Source organism: Gorilla gorilla, chromosome X (genome assembly GCF_029281585.2).
Source record: "Gorilla gorilla gorilla isolate KB3781 chromosome X, NHGRI_mGorGor1-v2.1_pri, whole genome shotgun sequence".
Taxonomy (NCBI): Eukaryota; Metazoa; Chordata; class Mammalia; order Primates; family Hominidae; genus Gorilla; species Gorilla gorilla.
In genome coordinates, this window is record NC_073247.2 from 29,899,919 (window position 1) to 29,923,548 (window position 23,630).

Below are 23,630 nucleotides of genomic sequence, written 5' to 3' on the forward strand. Positions count from 1 at the left end.
TTGATTATACAAATATCTATTGAGCATTTATTATGAGACTATAGCAATCAATAAGATAACCACAATTATTTATTTGTTCATTTCTTTTTTTTAAGGGTGAGAAGGGCAGGGTTTATTGGGCAAAAAGGAAATAAAAAGGGAAACAGGGACTCTCAGCAAAGCAAGAGTTCTGCTGGTAGGTTCCCTGCCTCACAGATTGAATTCCCAGTCACCACTCCAGAACAGGGGAGGTGAGAATCCTCCCCTCTGCTAATGGTGTGAAATTCCATGGCTCCACCCCAGTGCGCATGCCTCCCTGTGCACAGGCTGGTCGAAGGTTCTCGAGGAACCCCTTTATACTTGGCTGTCTTACTGGGGTCAAACAATCCTCCAGCCTTGACCTCCCAAAGTGCTGGGATTACAGGCATAACCTACTGCATCCAGCCGCCAGTACTTTTATCACTGGTGTTTCTGTGAGATTTCTTTTATATATATATACACACACACATATATATACACATATATATATACACACACATATATATACACACACACACATATATACACACATATATATACACATATATACACATATATATACAAACATATATATACATATATATACACACATATATATATATATTTTTTTATGCTTTAAGTTCTAGGGTAAATGTGTGCAACATGCAGGTTTGTTACCACAATTCTAACGGAGCTTCATGTCTATGGGGAAATCCAATACTGTCCACCCCTCCTGGGCCTTTCCCTACAAGTCACACGCCAAACACATATTTTTAATTAAAACAAGATCATATAGAACAGTGGTTCTCAAAGTGTGGTCACCAGAGCAGCAGCAGCAGCTTGTAATTTTTAAGTGCAAATTCTCAGGCGTCCACCCCAGACCTACTGGGCCAGAAATTCTGAGAGTGGGCCCAGCAATCTGTGTTTTCTTTCTTTATTTTACCTATTTATTTTTGAGACAGGGTCTCACTCTGTCACCCAGGCTGGACTGCAGTTGTGCAATCACAGCTCGCTGCAGCCTTGACCTCCCGGGCTCAAGCGATCCTTCTACCTCTGCCTTCCTGAGTAGCTGGGACCACAGGCGTGCACCACCATGCCTGGCTATTTTTTTTTTTTTTTTTTTGTAGAGACTGGTCTCAAGCTACTGGGCTCAAGCAATCCTCCCACCTCGGCCTCCCAGAGTGCCAGGATTACAGGTATAAGTCACCACACCCAGTCTGTGTTTTAATCAACATAGGTTGATTCTGACGCACAACAAAATTTGAGAACCACTGATACAGAAAAACCTACCCAGGGACTGGCTTTTCTTACTCTACAACAAACCACGAACACACTTCCACATCTCCAAACATTCTTTCCTGCACATTTAAATGGCCGTGTAAGGCTGTTGCTGTGCCACCGTTTTATTTACCATACCCTATTACTGTTCTTTTAGTTCCAGTTTTCATTTGTGATAAACATTTTCTTGGTGTGCTTTTTTCATTTTATTATATGCTTTCTCACAAATGTATAATACATACTAGTAGCCAAGAGTGTTTTTCTCTTGAGGACCTAGACAACCTGCAGAAATTAATAGGATAGAAGGCCTAATCTCAGGGATGGAGCAGGCAGGGATATATTCTGTGTGGATCTGTCTTTCCCTCCCTTCACATAAAAGCAAGGGAATTCTCAGAGCAGTTGTGTCTGTGCTAACTTTGCTTTAATGAAAAGTCAGAAGGAGAAACATAGTGATTATAAGGAAGACATTTCATAACAAGATCATGTATTGAGATGGGTGATGACAACACACAGACACAACTCACCAGACTGGAGGTTTCAGTTTGAACAACCTCTCTGCTGCCTGGACGGCTTTCCCGACATCATTGGCCAGCATGCTGACGATGAAGAACTGACCCACATCCCAGTAATTGTTCATTTTCTCCAAGCTCCCTTTTCTTCCCAACAAACTGTTCAGCCGGACACCTTAAGAATTTGAATTTTTGATAGTCAGAAAAATCTTTTTTAGTTTCTGTCATACTGAGGATAAGCAGGTATTTTATTTTGGCTGCTGTCTCAGGTGTGCTATAGGAAAAGTAACTGATTGTTCCTTTTGAAATATAATTCTAGTAGGACGCGCATGGTGGCTCACGCCTGTAATCCCAGCACTTCGGGAGGCTGAGGTAGGCGGATCACTTGAGGTCAAGAGTTCGAGACCAGCCTGTCCACCATGGTGAAACCCCATCTCTACTAAAAATACAAAAAAAATTAGCTGGGCGTGGTGGTGGGCACCTGTAATCCCAGCTACTCAGGAGGCTGAGGCAGGAGAATTGCTTGAACTCGGGAGGCGGAGGTTGCAGTGAGCCAGGATCACACCACTACACTCCAGCCTGGGCAACCGAGCAAGACTCTGTCTAAAAAAAAGAATAGAAATATAATGATATAATGCTAGTTATTTCAACATAACTTTTAATGCCAAACTTGTATAATCAAAGCAACAACATCTGCAATAATAAGCAGCTTTACCTATTTTCCTTAGTTCCAAGGAAGTTTCAAATTGTTGTCCAGCAACAATCAGCAAAACTGCAAGATTAATTCCCGAATAGAGAGATGACTGGAGTTCAAACCCTTTGTGATACCTATAATTACAGAACCACCAAAGTATTATTATATTACAACAAAAAATGTTTAAATAATGGTATAAACCAACTTTCTCATGAGAAGTTTTATTTCTCTAAATTTGTTGTTGCCCATTCCCCTCGCCTCCCACCACCACCTTTACCAACAGCCACATGCAGCTCTCTAGTAACTTTAAAAATGTCTTAATAGGCCAGGCGCCGTGGCTCATGCCTGTAATCCCAGCAGTTTGGGAGGCCGAGGCACGTGGACCACTTGAGGCCAGGAGTTTAAGGCCAGCCTGGCCAAAACGGTGAAACCCCATCTCTACAAAAAAACTACAAAAATTAGCTGGGTGTGGTGGTGCGTGCCTGTAATCCCAGCTACTCGGGAGGCTGAGGCAGGAGAATTAGCTTGAACCCGGGAGATGGAACCTGCAGTGAGCCAAGATCGTGCCACTGCACTCCAGCCTGGGTGACAGAGCGAGACTCTGTCTCCAAAAAAAAAAAAAAAAAAAAAAAAAAAAAAAAAGTCATAATAGCAACACAGTAACTTACACTAGGGAGTTTTAATTTTTTTTTTGCTCATAAGATTTTTATTATAAAAGCTTCAGTGACTATATAAAATAAGGAAATCATCATGAAGTACACAAAACAAATTTAAAATCAATTCTAATCCTACTCCCAAAAGATCACCACGATTTGATGTCTGGAGTGCAGTGGTGTAATCATAGTTCACTGCAGCCTGAAACTCCTGCATCTAAGCAATCCTTCCACCTCAGCCTCCCAAGCAGCTAGGACCACAGGTTTGTGCCATCATGCACACACCTGTGCATTTTTTTTTTCATTTTTTAAAACACAGGGTCTCACTCTGTCACCCAGGCTGGAGTGCAATGGCACAATCATAGCTGCAGCCTTGAACCCCTGGGCTCAAGCGATCCTCCCACCTCAGCCTCCCAAGTAGCTGGGATTACAGGCATGAGCCACCCTGCCCACCTAAACCTTGTTTCTAAAGTTGGATTCCAATTATGCATTGAGTATTTTTTATTACATCGAAATGGCATCAATGGTAGGCCATTTCTCTGCAAGCTGTTTGTTTGCTTTTAACGATATGGAGTTGTTTTTTCATGCAGGAAGCCTATTGCCAAAATCCTGGATCCCAAATAACTGTAGGAGCAGTGGCAAAGTGAGGCCAGGGACAGGGATCTACTATATCAAGATAAGGAACAGGATACAAAATTGGGAATCCTATTTTTACACCAAAGGTTAACAGTGACATTTTCACTCTCTTCTTTATCTTTTTCTATACATGAAAAGTTCATTTCTGTTCTATGAATGAGTATGAAAATTATACGCAGGAAAAAAGAACTCAATGAAGTAATGACACAAATGTCTTTAAGTGGCACCATTTATACCAAAGACTTGCTAGTAGTAATTTTGTCACTTATGTGATGGCAAGAGAATTCAACAACAAAATATTAATTCTTGAAAGGAGAAGTTATCACTGAAGTCAGTTAAAATATGGCATCAATTCTGAGGCATAATACAAATACCCTCAGATCAGAGGACACCGAGAAAGTCCTTCCTACCTTAGTCAACAAAATTCAACCCTTTTTTTCCTGTGTGTTTTGGGAATTTTAAATTCTACATCCTTCTAGATGTGACTGTTTTATTTTCTTCTACTATGAAAAGTCATACTGAGAAAAGGGCAGAAAGGGTTGCTCCTCCAGAAGTCAAGCAGGCCCAACTTAGTGGCAGAGAAGATCTGAACTCCAGGCAGGACCATAGTTCCAGATTCACCACTAACCAGCCCTGTGGTCTCGGACCAGCTCCCTACCTCCCTGAGCCATATGCTCCGTGTCTGCACTGGAGAGTGTGGGTTAGATTATATCCAAGATAGATCTTATCCACAGCCACCACGCCCTGAGCAGAAGACGAAGCTTCATTTGCTTCTGCACCTACCGCCACCACCTTCTGAAGCCGCTGGAGAAAAACTCCTAGGACTTTCTTGAAGGAACCAAAGGCAGTGATTTTCTGACCTGGGGACTGAATTCCCCACCACCATACTGGGAACACAGTTTTCTGTTTTGCCTTTACCAAACATTAACTTCCCTTCGATACCCTGAGTGACTCCTCTCCACCACACGGTGCATTAGGAACTACTGGAAATTTAAAAAAAGAAAATGAGGTCATTATGTTCCAAGGACTTACACTATGGTGGAAGGGAATAAGATCTACACATAATTAGTGACAATGGAAGCAAGAATATGGTATCTTAAAATCACACAAATTCAAGTCTGGAGGAACTCACAGAAGACATATAGGGCCACTTCACCTAGATACTTGAGATATGGCATAAAAATAAAGAGAAATGAGGCCGGGTGTGGTGGCTCACGCCTGTAATACCAGCACTTTGAGAGGTCGAGGTAGGTGGATTGCCTGAGGTCAGGAATTTGAGACCAGTCTGGCCAACACGGTGAAACCCCATCTCTATTAAAAATACAAAAAAATTAGCCGGGCATGGTGGCATGTGCCTGTAATCCCAGCTATTCAGGAGGCTGAGGCAGGGGAATTGCTTGAACCAGGGAGGTGGAGTTTGCAGTGAGCCGAGATCACACCACTGCACTCCAGCCTGGGTGACAGAGTGAGACTCAGTCTCAAAAAAAGAAAAAAAAAAAGGGCAAGAGAAATGAAACAGCAGTGATTTGGAAAGGGAGCCCTCAGCATAGAAAACAGGAACAGAGACAGGAGTTTGGAAAACTCCTTAGGAACTACAGTTTAGTTGGACACACACCAGGTAGTGGGAAACAAGGCTAGAGGTAGGTTGGAGAAAGTGTTCAGGACACCTAGAATGGTGATCTGAGAGTCTGAATTTTTATATAGCAGGGAGCAGGGAGCCATGGTGGGTTCTTGAGCTTTAGGAAGAATAAGCTATAAATCTGTGAAGGATAGACTGAGCAGACAGCAAGCAGGGAGTCTACTTGGGTACTGTTAGAACATTCCTGGCAAGAAAGTTAAAAAAAAAATGGCAGTGACTGGGGGCAGTGGTGATGGGAAAGGACTGGCAAGCAGTGAAAGAAGGCTTGCAGAAGGGCTGCAAATGGGGCCTGACTGGACGGGGAGATAAGTGAGTAAAATGAATCCAACACTGACCGCAAGTTTAGACCTAGGAGGGTAGAGAATAGTAGTAAGAAAGTAAGACATTGGAAGCCATACCTTGTGGAGAAGAGTAAATGACTTCAGCCTTCAAAATGTTGAGTCTGAAATACCAACATCATCTTGAGGTAGAACAGGTGGACAAAGGGGGGAGGTGTAAGGCCATCACTTAGGATGTTGGGTTGGAGAGCTCCAGCTAAGGGTCCCTAGGTGTGAGAGTGGCTGGGATTGTCAGAGAAGTAAGTGCGGATGGAGAGAAGGTGGGGAGGACAGAGCCTCCTGTGTGTATGAAAGGAAGAGAGAGAGAGAGAGAGAGGAAGCAGTTAGAATTGAATGAAAGCAGAACAGCAATGTGAAGAGCTCTTATGATGGAAATGAATGATGTGGGCCTGTTGGTTCCACCTTCGGAATATATCCTGCATCCAACTTTCTCAACATTTTTGTCCCCACCACCCTGGCTCAAGCCACCACCAGCTCTCCCCTGAATTACTGCTATATTCTCCTGTTCCCTGCTTCTGTCCTTGTCCCTGTGATAGACTGTTTAATGGCCACAAATTCCTCCCATCGCAATATGCATGCACCTTTGCAATGCAACTTTGCTATTCCTCCTAGCCAGAGGTGGAGCACATTCCTCCACCCTTTTGAATGTGGGCGGACCATGTGATTTGCTTTGACCAATAGCATGTGGCAGAAGTAACCACGTGTGAGTTCCCAAACCTAAGCCTCTAGAGGCTTTGCTGCTCCCTTGTTCACTCTCTTAGAGTTCTGCATACCAGGTAAGAAAGCTGGTCTACCAGGATTAGAACCACATGGTGGAGAGCTAAGGCACAACATCAGCAGCCAACACCAGCTGCCAAATGTGTACGGGGTCATTTGGATCTTCCAGCCACACCTGACCTTACAGCTGACTTCAGTTTTAGAAGCCAGCCCAGGTGAAGCCAGCAGAAGAGTGCCTGGCAAAGCCACAGAATCATGAAAAATCATAATCATTGCTGTTCGAAGCTGCTAAGTTTTGGGGTTGTTATGTAGCAAGTGATAGCTGCTACACTCCCTAAAATACATTCTTTGCATAACGGTGAGTACTCTTGTTAAAATGCATGTCCAATCTTGTCACTCCTCTGTTCAAACCCTCCATTTGATGTTCCTTCTCACTCAGAGCAAGAAGGTCTTACCCCCTTCCTGTTTCATGTTGCTCTCCACTCACCCCTTGCTTAGTGCTGACCATCCTGGAGTGTGCCTGCCATGCTTCATCCTCAGAGTTTCTGCCCTTGCTGTTTCCTCCACCAAGAACACTTTCTCCAGTTATCTGTGAAGTTCACTCCCTTATCACTTTTCTATCTTTAGGCACCTTCACTGACTACCCTATTTAAAATTGCAGACCACCCCTCCGAGCCCTCTTTTATCCCCTTCCCTGCTTAACCTTTCCCCATAGCCCTCAGATGACATCCTACATGTGTCACTTTCTTTAACTTCCCTCACCAGCAATGCAAGGCCCCCAAGGGCAGGATTCATGTCCGTTGTGTCTGTATCCCCACCACCTAGAAAAGTTTCTGGCACACAGTAAGCCATCACTGAACATTGTTAAATAAATGAATGAATAAGTGAATGAATGAACAGATCACTGGGAAGATGATGCCCTGGTGGTGGTGGACAAGGCTCTGGAAGTGGGAGCTCGGAAGGAGTGTGCTGAGCCTCCTTCTTGGCCCATAAACAAGTGTACCTGTGGGAACAGTGTGACCAGTAGAAAACCCTGTTTCTCATGGTTTTCTCTCAAAAAGGGAATCTGAAAATTCCCAGACCACATTTACTACAAATGTTTGCTCCCTGCCAACAGACAGACATATACATAAGGAAGAGATGCACATCCTTAGCCTATGCGATTCTGTTCCTTGAAGAGATGCAAGTGCTGATAACTCGGGCTGAGGGTTTACCACTCAATGGCGCTGTCGCGGCTGGTGTCATCTTTGCAGTCTGAATCCAAGAAGATGTCCTTGTAGATCCTCCCACACAGGCAGAACATGTCGGGGCCCGGGTGATCACAGCTCTGCAGAACCTGGAGCATGATCTGCAGAGCCTTCTCACGGTCACCTGTGCTGTTTCTCCTGAAAGATAGATGTTATAAGGTCACAAATGAATGAATCAAGACAATGGAGTAGAGGCCAGGTGCAGTGGCTCACACCTGTAATCCCAGCACTTTGGGAGGCCGAAGCGGGTGGATCATTTGAGGTCAGGAGTTCGACATCAGCCTGGCCAACATGGTGAAAACCTGTCTCTACTAAAAATACAAGTAGCCGGGTGGTAGTGGCCCACGCCTGTAATCCCAGCTACTTGGGAGGCTGAGGCAGGAGAATCACTTGAAACTGGGAGGCAGAGGTTGCAGTGAACCAAGATCATGCCACTGTACTCCAGTCTGGGCGACAGAGTGAGACCCTGCTTTTTTTTTTTTTTTTAAAGACAGTGAAATATATATACGCATTCATCATGCTGAAAGACAGGTGCAAGGATGCTGTACTTTAACAGAAAAATTATTTCTAAATAATAGTTTTCATTTTCCAATGTAGCCACTGCTTAAGATCCACACCAGTAAACCTTATACAATTACACTCAGTCCCTACTTGATTCTATCTCAACAAGTAAATCATAAGGAAATGAAAAAATAAGTGAAGGGGAAACCTATATAATAAAAAAGACTTAAGAGTCATATCAACTAAATGCAACATACATAGTCTGGATTGTGATTCAAACAAATCCACTATAAAACATATGAGGCTGGGTACAGTGGCTCACACCTGTAATCCCAGCACTTTGGGAGGCCAAGGCGGGTGGATCACTTAAGGTCAGGAATTTGAGACCAGCCTGGCTAACATGGTGAAACCCTGCCTCTACAAAAATTAGCCAGGTGTGGTGGCAGGCACCTGTAGTCCCAGCTACTTGGGAGGCTGAGGCAGGAGAATCACTTGAACCCAGGAGGCACAGGTGGCAGTGAGCCGAGATTGTGCCACTGCACTCCAGCCTGGGTGACAGAGTGAGACTCTGTCTCAACAAAAAAAAAAAGAAAAGAAAAGGAAAGACAATTGGGAAAATTTGAGCACTGACAGAGAAAAATTGTTAATTTTTAGGTATAATATAAAACCTAAAAACTGTTCATTTTTAGGTATGATAATGTAATCATGACTAAGTTTTTTAAGTGTCCTTAACCTTTTTTTTTTTTTTTTTTTTTTTTTTTTTGAGACAGTCTCGCTCTGTCGCCCAGGCTGGAGTGCAGTGGCATGATCTCAACTCATTGCAACCTCCACCTCCCGAGTTCAAGCAATTCTTGTGCCTCAGCCTTCCAACGTAGCTGGGATTATAGGCATGCGCCACCACGCCCAACTAATTTTTGTAATGTTAATAGAGGTTTCACCATGTTGGCCAGGCTAGTCTTGAACTCCTGACTTCAGGTGATCCACCCGCCTTGGCCTCCCAAAGTTCTGGGATTACAGGCGTGAGACACCGTGCCCAGCCAAGTGTCCTTAGCTTTTAAAGATACACACTTAAATATCTGGGGATAAAATGGTATGTCTTTGCTTTGTAATAAATCCAGCATTGGGGTATAAAGGAGTGGGTGGGGGCAAAGGGGAACAAAATTGGCCATGCAGTGATAATTATCAAAGTGGATATGGGGTAGATGGGGGTTTATTATTGTGATGGTTAATTTTATGTGTCAGCTTGACTGGGCTAAGGAAGGCCAGAAAGCTAGTAAAACGTTATTTCTGGGTATGTCTATGAGGGTGTTTCTGGATAAGATTAGCATCTGAATCAAGAGTCTGAGTAAAGAAGACCACCCTCACCAATTCAGGTGGCATCACGCAATCCACTGAGGGTACCAAGAGAACAAAAAGGCCAAGGAAGAGTGAATTTTCTTTTTTTGAACTGGGAAGTTCATCATCTCCTGCCCTTAGACATCAGAGTTCCTGGATCTTGGACCTTCAGGCTTCAGGACTTACCCCAACAGCATCCCTGGTTCTCAGGCCTTCGGACTCAGACCAAATCACACCACAAGCATTCCTGGTTCTCCAGCTTGCATGGGACTTGCCAGCCTCTAGAATCACCTGAGACAATTCTCATAATCCATCTCTTCCTCTAGATCTCTATACATCCTATTGGTTTGTTCCTCTGGAAAACCCTGCCTAAGATAATTACACTATTCCCTGCTTTTAAATATATTTGTGATTTTACATAATAAAAACAAAAACAAAAACAAAACAGGTACCCATCCTGACCCAACGATTCCACTTCTAGAATCTGTAATATGTACATCTTTTTTCAAGAATTTTTTGAACAAAGATGTTTGTTATGGCACTGCTTGTAATAGTAATGAACTGGAGATGACTCAGATGTCCATTAACGGAAGAACAGCAAAATATATTTTGCAACAACCAGACTACAGAATAACGTAATCATTATAAAGGGACAGATCCACGTGTAATTACCCAGAGGAACATCCGTAACAGTAACATCTCATGGAAAAAACCTGAACTAAATGAAAAGCATGACCCCATTCTTTGAAATAAACACTATTCACATGTTTATGTACATAGACAAAATTCTGTAAGGATACATATTAAAATGTTCAGAAAATCATTGCTGGGATTTATACAAGGTGGTCCTGGGTATATTTTATTAATAACCATTCTAATAAGTGAATAAATTATTCTTTTTAATTTCTTGGTAATAGGTTTTTTTTTTTTTTTTGAGATGGAGTCTCACTCTGTCACCCGGCCTGGAGTGTGGTGGCACAATCTCAGCTCACTGCAACTCTGCCTCTCAGGTTCAAGCGATTCTTCCACCTCAGCCTCCCAAGTAGCTGGGATTACAGGTGTGCATGACCACACCCAGCTAATTTTTGAATTTTTTTTTTTTTTTTTTTTTTTAAGGAGAAATGGGGTTTAACCATGTTGGCCAGGCTGGTCTCGAACTCATGATCTCAGGTGATCCACCCACCTCAGCCTCCCAAAGTGCTGGGATTACAGGCGTGAGCCACTGCGCCCGGCCACAATAGGCTCTTTTATGTTTTCTTTCCTGAGGACATGCACCTCAAAAACTACTGCATCATCCAAGATGTCAAATTAGTATCTAAAATGGCCAGACTTTCTCAACCGGGGTTCCATGACAGAATTAATCCCTGGAAAATATTATCTGATTATTTGAGTGACTATTTTTTCAGTGCTCCCAAGGATGGTACGTAGCCAGCCTCATTCTGGATGCAGAAGAGAAATTCAATCACTTCATACAATAGATGCCAGCGGGCATTAGGACTTAATTCTCTTGTGGAACCCAACCTGGGCTGGAAAGGGCTAATCTAGACACTTGGCGACCTTCTGGAAACCTGTAATAATTAAGCCTGTATTTTGACTCGGACTTTTTCCATTTTCTACCTTGATCCTGTTCTAACATATTTTATCTTTCCTCTTTTTGTCATACAGAATCTAATTGAACTAACCTGCAAACTGGCTCTCTTGTTGCACAGCCATTGTATAATATTCTTTAATTTTTAAGAGCCAACAGATACCAACTCAAATTTACTAGAGCATTTAAATAATTTCTAACGTCTGTGGCAAGAATATGAAAAAGATTGAAACTTTAATGAGGCACAACATTTCTACATCTGTAATTAGCCAACTTTCGAGGTGTGAAATATTCATGATTCTGAAAACAATGTACTAAACTCAATAAACTCACTTAAATACTTTTTTTTTTCTCTCTCTCTTTGAGATAGGGCTTTGTCACCCAGGCTGGAGTGCAGTGGTACGATCTCGGATCACTACAGCCTCAACCTCCCAGGCTCAAGCGATCCACCCACCCCAGCCTCCCAAGTAGCTGTGACTACAGGCACGTACTACCACACCTGGCTAATTTGTGTAGTTTTTGTAGAGACGGGGTTTCACCATGTTGCCCAAGCTAATGCCTAATTATTGATATGAGCTCAGGTTTGTTTGGATTTTAGTTTTTTGGACCAGTTACATCAAGATTTCCCTTGAATTTTCTCATTAACTTGAAATTTACCCTTGTTACTCAAAACAAAAGGTCTTTTGAGTATAAACAAAACAAAAATCAAACATTTGAAAAAATTAAAAGCAAAGAGATTTTCAGCTTAAAAGTCACTTTAAGACAGGTGTTAAATAGCTAATCCCTTTAGTGGTTAATAATCAGCTTTTGGATCTGCTTATCATTTTCAGAGCCCAAGGTATCCAAGAACAAGCCTACAGATAAAAACTCCTATGTTGAATCAGCCAGCAACATCTGTTTCTGGCAATTAAGGCCGTTTCACAATTAAGAGAAGGAAACTTTGACAGTGGGTCTGAATCTTGGCTGCATATTAGAATCACCTGGGAGGCTGGGCGTGGTGGCTCATGCCTGTAATCCCGGCACTTTGGGAGGCCAAGGCGGGCAGATCACCTGTGGTCAGGAGTTCGAGACCAGCCTGGCCAACATGGTGAAACCCTGTCTCCACTAAAAATACAAAAATTAGCAGGGCATGGTGGCAGGTGCCTGCCGTCCCAGCTACTCGGGAGGCTGAGATAGAAGAATCACTTGAACCCAGGAGGCGGAGGTTGCAGTGAACCGAGATCGCACCATTGTCCTCCAGTCTGGGCAACAAGAGGGAAACGCCATGTCAAAAAAAAAAAAAAAGAAAAAGAAAAAAAGAAAAAAAACTGAATCACCTAGGAGCTTAAATCTGATCTCTGGAGACCCAGACATCAGTGCTTCTCATGCTGGACTTTCTGCGTCAGTGGGTTGGCATCATTGCTAAATCCACCGCTCCTTTCTCACTCCTTGTCCTATTTCACATACATGTGCATTTGACAACCGTGCACTCCTTCCTCCTTGAACTACTTTTATCATCTGATTTGCAGGACACCACACTCGCCCGATTTTCTCCTACTTTAGTCCATCTCTCTGATCATTTCACATTGGAGTGTCCCTTGGCAGTACCCTTGGACATTTCATCTTTCTTGGTAAATACCCTAGATCCCTTGATCATCCATTGCCATGACTTTTCAAACCATCCATATTTTGATGACTTCCAAATTTCTATCTCCAGCCTAGGCTTCTCCCCTAAAATCCAGACTCACATATCCAACTGCCTTCTCAGCAACTCATTTGCATGTTGATACCTCAAACTTAACGTGTCCCAAATCAAACTTTTTTTTTCCCCGAGACAGAGTCTTAACTCTGTCACCCAGGCTGGAATGGTGTGATGCATTCTCAGCTCACTGCAACCTCTAACTCACAGGCTGAAGCGACTCTCATGCCTCAGCCTCCCAAGTAGCTGGGATTACAGGCGTGCACCACCATGCCCAGCTAATTTTTGCATTTTTAGTAGAAACAGCGTTTAGCCATGATGACCAGGGTGGTCTTGAACTCCTGGCCTCAACTGATCTGCCCACCTTGGCCTCCTCAAGTGCTGGGATTACAAGTGTGCGCCACCATGGCTGGCCCCAAATCAAACTCTTGATTGTCCCATCAAACCTGTTCTTCTACAGTCTTCCCCTTCTTGTTAAATGGCCAATCCATTCTTCCTCTTACTCAGGCCAAAAACTTTGCAGTCATGTTTGGTTCCTCTAACACCATTTATTGGACCAGGAGATTCCACTGGCTTTTATTTCAAACTACATCTGAAATTGACCCACTCCTCATGAAGCCCACCCTTACCACTCTGGTCCAAGCCATGTCATTTCCTGCTTCCACACTTACCTCTCTACTATCTAGTCTCAACACAGAAGTCATAGTGATCCTCTACGCTGTAAGGCAGGTCATGTCATCCTTCTACTCAAAACTCACCAGTGGCTCCCATCTTAGAGCAAACACCAATTTTCTTCCAATGGCCTGTAAGGATCTACAAGATGTGGTCCTAGTTATTTCTCCAACCTCATCTCTTACCACTCCTGTGCCCCGATCACCTACTATGCTCCAGCTACACAAGCTTCCTTGCTGTTCCGCATGCTGATCCCTCTACCTGAAATGATCTTCCCCCACATATCACATGGTATGTTCCCTTGCCTCTTTCTGATCTTTGCTCCATGTCACTTTCTAGTAGGTGTGGTCTTCTCTGAGCACTCAACTTAAAATTGCAATCTTCCCACCCTACTTACTGGCCACCCTATCACCCTAAACTGTTTTAATACATTTAGGTTTTTTTAATTCTATCTCCCCATTTTAGAATGCAAGCTCCGAGAGGGTGGAGACTTTTTGGGTCTCATTTGTTAACTACTGTGCTTAGAACTGGATCTGGCACAAAGTAGGTGATCAATAAGTGTCTGTTAAATGAATGACTAACTGAGCAGTTATTGTAGTGACATGGAGAGATCTCTAAGCATCGATTACTATGTGAAAAAAACAACAGTATACCTCCTGTGTGGTCCTATAGTTTAAAAACTCTGCAGTATGACATATTTTCACAGTATGTAAAGTACATAGAAAATTGTCTCCGAGGATATTACACCAAACTGACAAGACAGGTTACTTCTGGAATATGGACGGGACAAGAGATTAGAGTTCAGAGGGATAACTGCTTTAAATTGATTGTTTTTCAGTTTTTCACAATAATATACAAACATATTCATCTATTATTACCTTTGTTTTTTTGAGGCAGGGTCTTGCTCTGTTGCCCAAGTGGAATGCACTGAGTGGTGTGATCACGGCTCACTGTAGCCTCAAGCTCCTGGGCTCAAGCGAAACTCCTGCCTCAGAGTGCTGGGAATACAGGCACGCATGACCACACCTAGCTTTTATTTTTATTTATTTATTTGGTAGAGATGGGGTCTCACTATGTGGCCCAGGCTGGTCTCAAACTCCTAGGCTAAAGTGATCCTCTCGCCTCGGCCTCCCAAAGTGCTGAGACTGCAGGCATGAGCCAACACATCTATTACTTATGTAAAAAATGCACAGAATAAAAACACAACACTGGATTGGGAATCATACAGAGCTAGATCCTGGCTATTTTCACACCATTTATTACCCAATTGAATTTTGAGGAGGGCACTTAGCCCTTCTGTGCCTCAGTCCTTCACCTGAAGTGTCTGACTTTGCTTACCTCAAAGCATTGCCATGAGCTATGGGTGTGCCAGAGCACTGACTTGCCATCAACCATCCTGTCTCCCTGGCCCTCTTTTCTATACTGTGTGTCTGTAAGAGGAAATTCATAGGGCAAGAGACAAATAGAATCCCAATAAATCCTCCTTCTAAGCCAGCCCTGAGCTTTAACACACAAAAGGTCTCATTAGACCAGTGTCCTTTCTAGAATAAACTTTGTGTTGGGTCACCTGTCAAAAACCTTACAAGAGACTTCTGCTTCCAATTAAGATGTAGAAGAATGTGAAAGGTCTTCACTCCTGTAGTGACAATAAAAACCCCAACAAATGTAAAAATCACACTGAGTCCGGGCACGGTGGCTCATGCCTGTAATCCCAGCACTTTGGGAGGCCGAGACGGGCAGATCACTTGAGGTCAGGAGTTTGAGACCAGTCTGGCCAACATGGTGAAACCCTGTCTCTACAAAAATACAAAAATTAGCCAGGTGTGGTGGTAGGTGCCTGTAATCCTAGCCAGTCGGGAGTCTGAGGCAGGAGAATTGCTCAAACCCAGAAGGTGAAGGTTGCAGTGAGCAGAGGTCGTGCCACCGGCCCTCACTCTCCCTCTCACCATATGAGCTGCCTGCTCCGCCTTCACCTTCTGCCATGAATAAAACCTGCCTGAGACCTCCCCAGAAGCTGAGCAGACACCAATGCCATGCTTGTACAGTCTGCAGAACTGTGAGCCAATTAAACCTGTTTTCTTTATAAATCACCCAGTCTCTGGTATTTCTTTACAGCAATATGAGAACGGCCTAACACAGGGATATAATATTCTATATCTTGATTGTGGTGGTAGTTTCATGGGTGTGTTTATTTGGCCAAACTCATCAAATCGTGCACTTAAAATTTTAGTTTATTGTATGGTGGTTTTTTGAGACAGGATCTCACTGTCACCCAGGTTGGAATACTGTGGCATGATCATAGCTCAACCACAGCCTTCAACTCCCAGCCTCAAGCAATCCTCCCATCTCAGCCTCCTGAGTAGCTGGGACTATAGGCGTACACCACCAAGGCAAGATAATTTTTTCATTTTTATTTTATAGACAGAGTCTCACTGTGTTGTCCAGGCTGGTCTCAAACTCCTGGCCTCAAGTGATCCTCCCACCTCGGCCTGCCAAAGTACTAGGATTACAGGCATGAGTCACAGTGCCCGGCCTATGGTATGTAAGTTATACCTTATTAAAGCTGACTTTAAAAATACTAGAAACTGAGCAGTAATTCTGATAGTGTCCTACTTGGGCAATCACTGGGGTCTGCCCTCAAATGCATTCTTGGCCTTTCTGCAGCCCTGCTTTGTGTTGCAGGGGAGCTGACTCCTCTAGGCTGCTGTGCTCAGCTGACAGCAACCGGTGGGAGGCACTGGGGGCAGAGGGTGAGGCCCTGGAGGATGGGATGGAAGAAGCCAGCGCAGTTTCTCCCACTTTTTCTTGGTGTGCATGGCCACTCCAGCAATAGCCACATCTCTTTGTTAGACTCAGCTCCCACCAGGCTGGCTCACAACTGTTCCAGGTGATCCTGGCACCTGGGCTCTGGTAACATCACCTCTTCCCTGGGTCCCTCCAACCAAGGGGTGACAGCAGCTTCCTGCTGATGCTAACTTCAGGGCTGCCTCATCGTTTCCGATTGGTTTGTCAGCTCTTCTATCACCTGTGTAACCAATTTCCTACGTTAAGTTTCTTCTATTTTAAATACTTAGAGTGGTCTTTGTTTCCTGATTGGACCCTGACAAATACACACCTATCACAAGAAAGCAGGTGCCCTGCTCTGGCCAGATGCCTCGTATTTACATACATGGAAGGGAACAACTAGAAGCGACCTGTGTCTTAGTGTGAACAACGTTCAGAGCCAAATAAACGTACAAACCCGAATAGTTGTTTTTCTACTCTACAAATAGGACCCAGTTATGTATCAGGCACAACCACCTTGAAATCATCCACCCTAGCTGCCATCATCCCAACCTTTCCCAGTCTCCTGGGATGGCAAAGCACCACCTGTGAAGGCCAGGCTCTACAGTGGGCTGACAGGCCCTCTGATGGGGCTGGGCATTTCCCAGGCTGGCTTTCCCATTCACACAAAGGCAGCAGGAGCTGAAGAGTGGCCTTGCCTGAACTCTCTGTCCTGCTCTGTGACATGTCACCAGGAATCTCCACGCTGACAGATCCAGTTAAACTCTACTCCTTATTTGCAAGTTGTAGCAGCATCACCAAGCCCCATTTCTTTTTTTCCTGGGCACTCAGCCAGACCACATGTCCCAACTTCCCTTGAAGTGAGATTAGGACACGAGACTGACTTGTGGCCGATGAAACATGGAAAGAAGTAATGAACATCACTTCCTGAGCAGGCTCCTACAACCCTCTCTAGTATAGTCAAAAGTGCAAACAACTCAAATGCCCATCAACTGATGAATTAATAAAGTGTGGCCTATCTGTACAATGGAATATTAAGCCAAAAAAAGGAATGAAGTCCTGACACATGCTACCACATGGATGAACCTTGAAGACAGTATGCTAAGGAAGCCAGACACGCACAAAACACATATTGTATGATTCCATTTATATGAAATGGCCAGAACAGGCAAAGCCATAGAGACAGAAAAGAGACTAGTGTTTTCCTCAGGCTAGAGAGTGAGGCAGAAGAAGAGGGGGTACCCATTAACAGGTTGCCAAAATGGATCAGTGATTGCTTAGGAATAGGGGGGGAAGAATTGAGGGAAGCCGGGAAGTGGGGGTAACTGGTAATGGGTATGGGCTTTTGGTGGTGGGGGGAGGATGATGAAAATATTCTAAAACTGATCGTAGTGATGGTTGTACAACTCCGAATATGCTAAAAAAACCACCGACTTGTACACTTTAAATGGGTTGTTTTTTGGGTCTTTGAGACAGGGTTTGGGTCTGTCGTCCAGGCTGGAGTGCAGTGGCATGATCTCACTGCAACCTCCGACTCCGGGGCTCAAGCCATCCCGAGTAGCTGGGAATACAGGCATGCGCCACCATGCCTGGTTAATTTTTTTGTATTTTTTTGTAAAGACGGGGTTTTGCCATGTTGCCCAAGCTAGCCTCAAACTCCTGAACTCAAGCCATCCGCCTGCCTTGGCCCCGCAAAGTGCTGGGATTACAGGTGTGAGCCACTGCATCCACCCAAAATGGGTTAATTGTATGGTATGTGAATTACATCTCAGCAAAGCTGTTCCAAACACAGACACAAAACCTCTCTAACAAGTCACCATGCTCTTTTCCTATCATCTGGCTGAAAGGAGATCTGAGGATCCAGGAGAGGGCAGAGCCTCAGGATGCAAGGAGACTGAGTTCACCAAGAAATCACCTGAAGAAGAGACTGCCCAGCCAGGATACATCCACATTGGAATAGTGCATGAGTGAAAAGAAACTTCCATCATGTGAAGTCACTGAAATTGTGGGGCTGTCTGTTACAACAGTTACACTAGCCTAATACACAAGTCAACACCGCCGAGGCGGCAGGGGTTCCCCCGGTCAGGAAGATCTGTTCCCCTCTGAGTTTTTATCAAATCCCTTTTTTAGCAGACACCAGGGATCTCACGCTAGGAGGACTTCCATCACCACTGACCCTGACCTAGCCCATGTGGACTCCTCTACTTTTCTGCATTCCCTGCTTTGGGCCACACTCTACTTCAGTGGTTATCTTTGGATAGTGGTATCAACGGTAATTATGTTTTTATATTTTTCTGTATACAATGAGTATGTCTGACTTGGATGTTTTTGTTTTTAAGCACAGACTCACATATAAATAAAGAAAATGCAATACGTTTACTTTCTACTACCAAACTTTAAATTAACTGTAGCACCCAGACACTCATTATGTGGCTCTCTTCTAATACTATATCACAGTTGATCATTAGTCACTTCTTCATTCACTTACCCATTCAACAATTTTTTTTTTTTTTGAGGCAGAGTCTCACTCTGTCGCCCAGATTGGAGTGCAGTGGTGCGATCTCGACTCACTGCAACCTCTGCCTCCTGGGTTCAAGTGATTCTCCTGCCTCAGCCTCCCAAGTAGCTGGGACTACAGGCATGTACTACCATGCCTGGCTTTTATTTTATTATTATTATTATTATTTTGAGATGGACTCTCACTCTGTTGCCCAGGCTGGAGTGCAGTGACACAATCTCGGCTCACTGCAATCTCCACTTCCCGGGTTCAGTTGATTCTCCTACCTCAGCCTCCCGAGTACCTGGGATTACAGGTGCGCACCACCACACCTGGGTAATTTTTTATATTTTTAGTAGAGACGGGGTTTCACCATGTTGGCCAGGCTGGTCTCAAACTCCTGACCTCAAGTGATCCACCTGCCTCGACCTCCCAAAGTGCTGGGATGACAGGCATGAGCCACCGTGCCCGGCTTTTTTTTTTTTTTTTTTTTTTTTTTTTGAGATGGAGTCTCGCTCTGTCGCCCAGACTGGACTGCAGTGGCACAATCTCAGCTCACTGCAACTTCCGCCTCCCGGGTTCAAGTGATTCTCATGCCTCAGCCTTCTGAGTAGCTGGGATTACAGGTATGTGCCACCATGCCTGGCTCATTGTTGTATTTTTAGTAGAAACGGGGTTTTACCATGTAGACCAGGCTGGTCTCAAACTCCTGACCTCAAGTGATCTGCCTGCCTCAACCTCCCAAAGTGCTGGGATGACAGGCATGAGCCACTGCGCCCGACCCCATTCAACAAATCTTTACTGAGTGCCTACTCTGTGGGTGGCACAATGTTACTAGGCACTGGCTATATCATGGCCTAGTATACACCATGGCCCCTGCCCACTCAGGCTTATAGTACAGCAGGAGGGATGATAGGTATTAAACAAGTAAACACAGAAATTGAGTGCTATAAAGGGAAATAACAAGCGCTATGAGAATGAGTAACAATAGGAACATCCTTTCCAGACTTGGTATTCTTTGCAACATCAGCTTTTCTCAGAAAGAGACACTGAAACTAGACCCTGAAGGATCATCAGCTTCAGTCAGGTAAGCAATGAGGGAACAAGTATTCTGGGTGGGGGAACAGCATATGCTAACATCCACAGCTGAGAACAGCCTGCTGCCCTAAGACTGAAGGCGGATGAGGGCAGCTAGAGAGGAGCAAACCGGGAGGGACGGGCCAGGCCACATGGAGTCATTTCTATTCCTCTTATGCCAAGTTTCTCAAAGGCTCTGCCTAATCAAGGAACTTCCTGCTCCAAAGGACTCAGGAGCTATTCTCCAGGTTTCACATGTCACTCCAAATGGCTTTCCAGATTCTAGCTCCTCCCAAGAAGCCTTCCCCCAAATACCCAAGTAATAGCCATTTTTCCATAAATGTGCTCCACTTACCGGGCCATCCTCACACCCCCAACTGCACAGGAAAACTAGCACATGGATAGTTCCTTCATGTCTCCTGAATCCTTTTCTGCACATTCCTGCCATCCATGAATAATCCCCCAAGGGCTGGCTGCTGGTGAGAACTTCCTTTCATCTGACTTGCTGAGCAACTATTCCTTAAAACCTCAAGAAAAGTGGCATTGTTGTTAAAATAATATTTAGTGCATGTCACCTAAGATCACCACGAGACCTATTCTGGTGTGCTGCTAAGAGTAAGCGTCTAGGTCATTTTTCATAGGAATTTTCTCATCTCATACAGGTCCTCTGATGGTTATCACTGATGTTTCCTTTGGTTTGATGGCAGAGCCAAGATCGCCATCTGTTCTTAAAGGGAGGGATCACAGGAGAGTTTTCTCTCTGCAGTGATTCTCCTGAGCTGCTGTGAGGAGAAGCCAAATCTACGTGTGCAAAATCCAGAGATACACCACTAAAACTTTTCTGCCTGCTCAGAACGATATTCGTTGGCCGCTCAATCATGCATTAAAAAAATAGAACCACTTTTGAATAAAGAAATATCTCAAGGAAAAATCTTCAGTACAGTAGCCAGGCAACTATGGCATCAATACCTCTGGTAACAGATCTCGAAGTGTACATATTTTAGATCATTCCTGGCATCTTCTGCAGAGCAGAACAAACTACAAGAAACTAAAATTAAATTCTCCCCAGAATTCTGTACAAAATAGAACACAGGAAGACTCAGAAGCTCCTCAGAAATTGATATTTCAAGAAAAACAGTTGATCAGAAAAAGAAAGCATTAGAGATATAAAACAACATCAACTCCCACAAGGGCAGTAGGTGCGAAAGACACACAATGGCCTGATAGCATCCCATTGGCACTCACCTGTAAGCTTGATGGGTCCCAGTGCCACTGCCATTCTCCCTCTCCCTACCACCCCTGGGAGTGTCCCACCCCCAGGGCAGCCCTCAACCAGTGATGGCTGAGAGTTAGTGGATAGGTACCCAGCTTCCTCGTCCACTGGATGAGACAACTCTATATGTTGTTCTATAGAGAATGTTCTATAAAGCCTCCCTAAACTCCTCAACACTATAGAGCCTCAGTTTCCCACACAGTGGTCATCTGCTCATTAATATACCCTCTACTGCCTTTCTTCTTTTCCCTATCTCACTTCCCTGTCTCCCTTCTGAAACTTCCTAGGCTCATCTCCCAAATAAACTATCTGCCCCCAAATTCTTATCTCAGGGGCTGTTTTGGGGTGGGGGGAGACCTAGATTATGACTCTAGACATATATTAAAAGTTCTTATTAAGAAAAACTAGGGGCCAGGCATGGTGGCTCATGCCTGTAATCCCAGCACTTTGGGAGGCTGAGGTGGGTAGATCACTTGAGGCCAGGAGTTCAAGACCAGCCTGGCCAACATAGTGAAACCTCGTCTCTACTAAAAGTAGAAAAATTAGCCAGTGTGGTGGCGGATGTCTGTAATTTCAGCTACTCGGGGGGCTGAGGCAGGAGAATCGCTTGAACCGAGGAGGCAGAGGTTGCAGTGAGCTGAGATCACACCACTGCACTCCAACCTGGGCGACAGAGTGAGACTCTGTCTCAAAAAAAAAAAAAAAATTAGTGATGGAAATATCAAACTAAAATTGCGTTTAAAATTAATCAGCCAAAGGCCAGGTGTAGCGGCTCACGCCTGTAATCCCAGCACTTTGGGAGGCTGAGGCGGGTGGATCACCCTCATGAGGTCAGGAGTTCGAGACCAGCCTGGCCAACATAGTGAAAGCCAATATCTACTAAAAATACAAAAACTAGCCAGGCGTGGTGTCAGGTGCCTGTAGTCCCAGCTACTCGGGAGGCTGAAGCAGGGGAATTGCTTGAATCCGGGAGGCAGAGATTGCAGTGAGCTGAGATCATGCCATTGTACTTCAGCCTGGGCGACAAGAGCGAAACTCCATCTCAAAAATAAATAAATAAATAAATAAATAAATATTAATCAGCCAGCAACAGCAACAAAACTAGACAGAGACTAGCTGAGGTAGTGGGCAAATAATTTGAGGAAAATTTGGCATTTGGCCGTGAAATAAATTGTACGTGTGCCTTTTAGTTCACTTAACCTGTGTTCTAACAAAATCTTTTATTGTTTAAGCAAAAACTCCTTTATTATAATGTGTTACTAGGAAGCAAAGTGAGAAAGCACACAGAGTAGGTTTTCCTCTCCCTGGGAACAGTGACATAATTGAGTTTACAACAACAAATAGGACTGAGATAGATCGCTGATAGGATAAAGAATCCATCATAAAGCAAGGTCTTAAAGGATCTGTCTCTAATCATTCAACTAATAAAATGATACTTCAAGTTATAGACTCAGAACTTTTGAAAGGAGAGCAATGTTCAAAATCATCTGGTCCAAATCACTCTCTCTCTCTTTAAAAAAGACGACTATAAGGTCTAGGTCTAGGTAAGTTTGGTGACCTGCCTAAGGCCATGCAGATAGTGGTGGAGTCGTAACCTGGCTCATCTCAGTCCCGTTTACAAAAACTTCAGTAATTACTCCCTAGGGACTACAGAACAAAATTCAAATTCCTTAGCTTATCAGTCAAGGTCCTTAACCCCTGGGGCCAACCTCCCTCCTCAGCCATCTATTTCTCCCTATCACCTAAATAAACCCTTCAGTCAGGCTAAACTGGACTGTTCACTGTAGTCAGAGCCCATCTTAACCTCCCTCCGGTCTTGTCAAACATCAACCACTGAAATACACAGGGTGGCATCGGGTGAACTTGTAATCTGGCACCTGGAGTACAACTAAAGAGACAACCTCAACTGGAACTGCTACCCAGCCTACAGCCTTCCCTTCCTTTTTTTTTAAAAAAAAATTTTATTTATATATTTTAAAAATTAATTAGGTAATTTATTTTTTAAACTTAATGATTTATTGATTGAGACAGGGCCTGGCTCTGTGGCCCAGGCTGGAATGCAGTGGTACAATCATAGCTCACTGCAGCCTTGACCTCCTGGGCTCATGCGCTACTCCTGCCTCAGTCTCCTGAGTAGCTGGGACTATAGTTGTACACCACCACACCGGCTAATTTTTAAATTTTGTTTTGTAGAGACGGGGTCTTGCTATGTTGCTCAGGCTGGTCTCAGACTCCTGACCTCAGGAGTTGCTGGGATTACAAGTGCGAGCCACTGTGCTTGGCCCTTTTTATTTCTTGTCTTTTGTATGTCCACTTCTACTAATTCCTGGGAAGTAAAGTGACTTGCCCACAGATACCCAGCTAGTTAGGAGGAGAACTGGGATAGAATACAGGCTGCCTAACTCTCAAACCAACACTTTTCCTACAACACAAAGTCCTTTCTTTACAAGTCCTTCAACACAGGCATAAATGTATCCTCCCTACATTGCTGAAATAAGAGCTGTGATATACTACAAA

General features: G+C 44.1%; 1 protein-coding gene across 1 annotated transcript in view; it reads right to left on the reverse strand.

Annotated features, from left to right (window-relative positions):
• MAP3K15 (mitogen-activated protein kinase kinase kinase 15) overlaps nt 1-23,630 on the reverse strand; it is a 156,105-nt gene that overhangs the window by 64,309 nt on the left and 68,166 nt on the right. The window contains exons 7-9 of the mRNA XM_055376716.2: nt 7,676-7,846; nt 2,500-2,612; nt 1,800-1,959 (exon numbers count right to left, since the gene is read on the reverse strand). Of these exons, the coding sequence (XP_055232691.1) occupies nt 1,800-1,959; nt 2,500-2,612; nt 7,676-7,846 (444 nt within the window). The remainder of the gene's footprint in view (nt 1-1,799; nt 1,960-2,499; nt 2,613-7,675; nt 7,847-23,630) is intronic.